A 4,505-nucleotide genomic window follows, 5' to 3' on the forward strand; every position below is an offset into this window, starting at 1 on the left:
CCTTGGTGTTTAGTCATGCCGGCCACATGACCACGGAAATGTCTTCGGACAGCGCTGGCTCTTCGGCTTTGAAACGGAGATGAGCACTGCAACCCTAGAGTCGGATTCGACTGGCTTTCGAGCAGGGGAACCTTTACCTTTACTTTATATCTGCACTAGGCTAACCTCTACACACAGGACCCAACTGTTATGCTTACAAGTATGCGATTTAATTAAACAGATCACTTTACCAAATAAACAAATGGAACATAATCATAAAATCAATTTCACAACTATGGTTTAAAAAATTAACAATTTAATAGCAGGTTTTCATATATAATCCCACAGATGAACTAAAATAAACCCCTGACAATTTCAGTTTATGCCTTTTTCAATATTCTCTGCAAGCATAACAGCAGGGTGTAAGTATGAACTCTGTCTCAAAATGCTCCTCAAAACAATAATAATAATAAATTGGTATAGAATCCAAAGCACAGATTTTTCTGCGAACTTGGGTGATCCCCCAAGTTTGCAGAAAAAATTGAAAGCTTAAAAAAGTAAATCTATCAGCAAGTCATTCTATACTTTTATACTTACTTTCTTGCAATATCTAGACCAGCTTTCATGATTACATCAAATCTAAATGAGTTGACTACTTTCTCAAGATCTTTGTAGTCCTTCACTATGGTGAGATCATCTTCAAACTCATCCTCGGAATCACTGATCTCTTCATGTTCATCCTCCTCCTCCTCCTCCTGTATAGTTTGTTTCATATTCTTCCGAGAACTTTTGTCACTTTTGAATCGTACAGAAATTCCTGGTGTACATTTGGATAATGGTATCAAATGCATATGGCATTTTATGGGAGAAACCAAGAAATGTTTTGGGATGACTGCTGTAACTGGCTGATAGTTTGCAGAGTACAGTAATCTCTTCCAAGGTGCACAGAGTTTATAAGGTGAATTCTCCAAGAGCCCAAGCCAAGCATTTAGATTTCTAAAAGCGCAAAGGGGCAATCTGCAACCCATCATAACACAGCCTGTAATGAAAGAGAATATACTGTGTTAGGCTCAACAGTGAACAGCAATTTTCTGAGTCCACTAAAACTAGCATTACTGTGCAGTTGGCAATATTACTAGAAGCAAGACCTCCTCACTTACATAGATGAGTTTAAGACTGTCAAAAAAGAATGCCAAGGGATGTGCAACCATCAACATTACAACTGTCAACCATAGCGCACAATCCACAGGATGAACATAAGAACATAAGAGATGCCAATGTTGGATCAGGCCAAAGGCCCATCCAGTCCAACACTCTGTATCACACAGTGGCCAAAAATACCAGTGCCATCAGGAGGTCCACCAGTGGGGCCAGGACATTAGAAGCCCTCCCACTGTTGACCCCCCCCCCAAGCACCAAGATGACAGAGCATCACTTGCCCCAGAGTCCCTATCTATACCTTGTGGCTAATAGCCATTGATGGACCTCTGCTCCATATGCTTATCTAATTCCCTTTTGAAGCCGTCCATGCACCTCCAACCCTTCCCCCCCTATCCTTCCGATATAATATAGAACCGGGAATCACCGTATCCCACTGATTTTCCTCATCCCACTAAGTTTCTGAAATACCCACAATGTCTATTTTTCCCTCCGACACCAAGCACTCCAACTCCCCGATTTTACCTCGGACACTTCTAGCATTTGTATAGAAACAGCTGTAATTTCCCATACTAGTTAAGCCTGCCACCTTCCTCTTGCTATCTCGAGACCTTGTCAGGCAGTCCATGTCACTAGCCATGGTCTCAGTGGACAATTTCAATTCACCTCCCTGTAGAAAAGCAACAGGTACCCCCTCATCTCTCTGAGATGAGCCAACCCGAACCAGAGACTTTTCATCTCCTGTCGGCTTTTCCCCAACATTTAGTTTAAAAACTGCTCTGCCACCTTTTTTATTTTAAGCGCCAGCAGCCTGGTTCCTTCTCCGGACAAGTGGAGACCATCTCGCCTGTACAGCTCTCTCTTGTTCCAAAAAGCATCCCAGTGCCTAACAAACCTGAACCCTTCCCCCCTACACCATCGTCTCATCCATGCATTGAAATGATCAAATGAATGCAAGGACTTTTCAAAACTAATGGGATTTGAAAGGACTTTGACTGGTTTATGCTCAATGGTATGACTTCTGCACTGATTCCTACGGTTGGTTTGCATATAAAAATGGTTAGTGCAAACGTCTCAGCCACACAAATTGCTCACAGACATGTCATAACTGTCCAGGGGACAGCCAACACAGCCCATTCTGGATATTGATGTTTCTCTTTCACAGGCATTGGATATCCAGTCCAATGCATAACAGCTTCTTATCCACACCAGTGGGCCACCTAACAGATACAAACCCAGGGACCAGACTCCACAATAGACTAAGCTTCCATCTTTGTCCCTACATACACTCAGACTAGAGGACATCAGCTGTACCCCCCATCAGCTGTACTCATCCACTTGCTCATCTTCCAGCGTGATATCATCACCTGCCAACACAGTCCTTCGGCTCTTTACATAGGACAAACATCACAGAAAAGAATATATGGGCTCAAATCTGACATTAAACATCACAGTATTCCAACGCCAGTAGGAGAACATTTCGGTCTGCCCGGCCACTCTACTGCTGACCTGACAGTCACCATCCTGCAACAAAATAACTTCAAAAGGAGACTGATACCAAGAGGTTTCATACTCACCTTTTCCCCTACAAAGGAATCTCAGATTTTTATCTCACAGGTGTTGACTACCTTAGCAAATCATGGACTTGCCACCCACTATAGGTGTTACTTGCTTAGCATAACTAGTGAAGGGGGTCTCTATTTGTCTTGATTAGATCTGAATTCTATAGTTTCATTTCATCCTGCATTTTCACAGCCCTTGCTATTTATTTATACCTCATATATAAAATAGCTGCATAGTGAGGATCAACTCACAGCATCTGAAAAAGTAGGCACTAGCTCACAAAAACTAATACTGGAATATATTTGTAGGTACCACACAGGGATAATTGCCTCCAGGTGGGATCTGGGGATCCCCCAGAATTACACCTCATCTCCAGACTACAGAGATGTGATCCCCTGGAGGAAATGGATATTTTGGAGAGTGGATTCTACAACACTGTACTCCACTTAGGTCCCTGTTCTCTCCAGGCTCCACTCCCATATCTCCAGGAGTTTCCCATCTGGAGGTGGCAACCTTACTTCCTTGCCCCCCCCCCCACAAATGCTTGGGGGACCTGGCAACCCTATACTACCACATGACTCTTATGTTTCCTTCCTCCTAGTTCTAGCCAAAACTAGATTATAATTCAGTTTTGTGCCACCATAAATCAAGATTTCTTTAGAACCAACTACCAATATACATGGCATTGCAAGGGTTAATGTGTTTAATGTTTCTATTTTTTACAGGGCTGTTCCTTAATTCTAATGGAAACAGATATCGATATATGTAATATTGGGGCGTGCAAAAAGTCCCACTGGATACCTACAAATTTGCAGCACGATCCTAGAAAGGATCATTTGAGCGTCAGCTCCACGATGTCCAACATTATTTATTCCTAGTAAAGGCCCGTAAACATGAAACCTCATACAATGAAGGGGGGAGGGGGGCGCTGTCATTAAGTTCAGTGGAATTTACTCACGAGTAAGTGCACACAGAAAAATGGGCAATTTCTTGTAATTTGTTATTAGCACAGGACAGACTATAAACTGCTACACACTAAGCAACCCCCGGGTACGCAGAAGATTCTCTAAGATCAAAGAAGCCTATTGCTTAAGTAAATGTGGCTTGCATCCGTTCGCCGGGTGTACACAGCAAAATGTGCAGGGGGTGCGCAATCCCCTCCCCCGTCGCGGCTGTGCCAGCGCCAGAAGACGCAAACCCTCCTTGGGATCCCAGCCCCTTTCCTCGTGCAGCGAGAGCGCTTCGGAGAGCAGCTGGTCCCCGCTCGCAGCTTGCGCCCACCCTGCACAGCGCGCCACCCTACCTGCCTCCGCTCGTCGCTCCCAACCCCGGCCGTGCTGTGCACTCTGGTCCGGGCCTGTCCTTTCCACCTTCCTCTTAGTCCAGCGGCAAGGAGCAGTGGAGGAGTACTGGAGGCGGAGCCGCGTTCTTCTGCGGAAGCCAGCCCCCTCTGCTGGGGAAAAGTGCCCTGGAGGACTCCTAGCTTCTCGCTGGATAGAGAGGTGTTGTCTGAATTGCAGAGGCACACTTACTAAAAGTTGTGACCAACTGTTTATTGGGGTGGGGGGGGGAATAAAAGCGCTATAGGATCCGGATGACAATTCTAAACATTCTGAGAGCCAGCAGGATTTACTGGTTTAAGTACCGGATCAGGCCGACAACAAGTGGGTTCAAATCGCGGTTCTGCAGTGAACTCATTCTTTCTCAGGCTGGCTATACTTCAAGGGGTCGGTGTGAGGATAAAGTAGAAGAGAGAACAGAATCATATATGCCGCCCTGGCCTTCTTAGACGGATGAACATTCGT

The 4,505-nt window shown here is 44.9% G+C and overlaps 1 protein-coding gene across 1 annotated transcript in view; it reads right to left on the reverse strand.

The window, feature by feature from the left end:
• LOC107113572 (chromosome unknown open reading frame, human C6orf203) overlaps positions 1-4,087 on the reverse strand; it is a 6,713-nt gene extending 2,626 nt beyond the window's left edge. Inside the window, exons 1-2 of the mRNA XM_015414920.1 lie at positions 4,004-4,087; positions 577-1,018 (exon numbers count right to left, since the gene is read on the reverse strand). Of these exons, the coding sequence (XP_015270406.1) occupies positions 577-1,010 (434 nt within the window). The 5' untranslated portion in view covers positions 1,011-1,018; positions 4,004-4,087. The remainder of the gene's footprint in view (positions 1-576; positions 1,019-4,003) is intronic.
• Between the last annotated feature and the right edge of the window lie 418 nt (positions 4,088-4,505).

Source organism: Gekko japonicus, unplaced genomic scaffold, assembly GCF_001447785.1.
Source record: "Gekko japonicus isolate JY-2015 unplaced genomic scaffold, Gekko_japonicus_V1.1 scaffold2953, whole genome shotgun sequence".
Classification (NCBI taxonomy): domain Eukaryota; kingdom Metazoa; phylum Chordata; class Lepidosauria; order Squamata; family Gekkonidae; genus Gekko; species Gekko japonicus.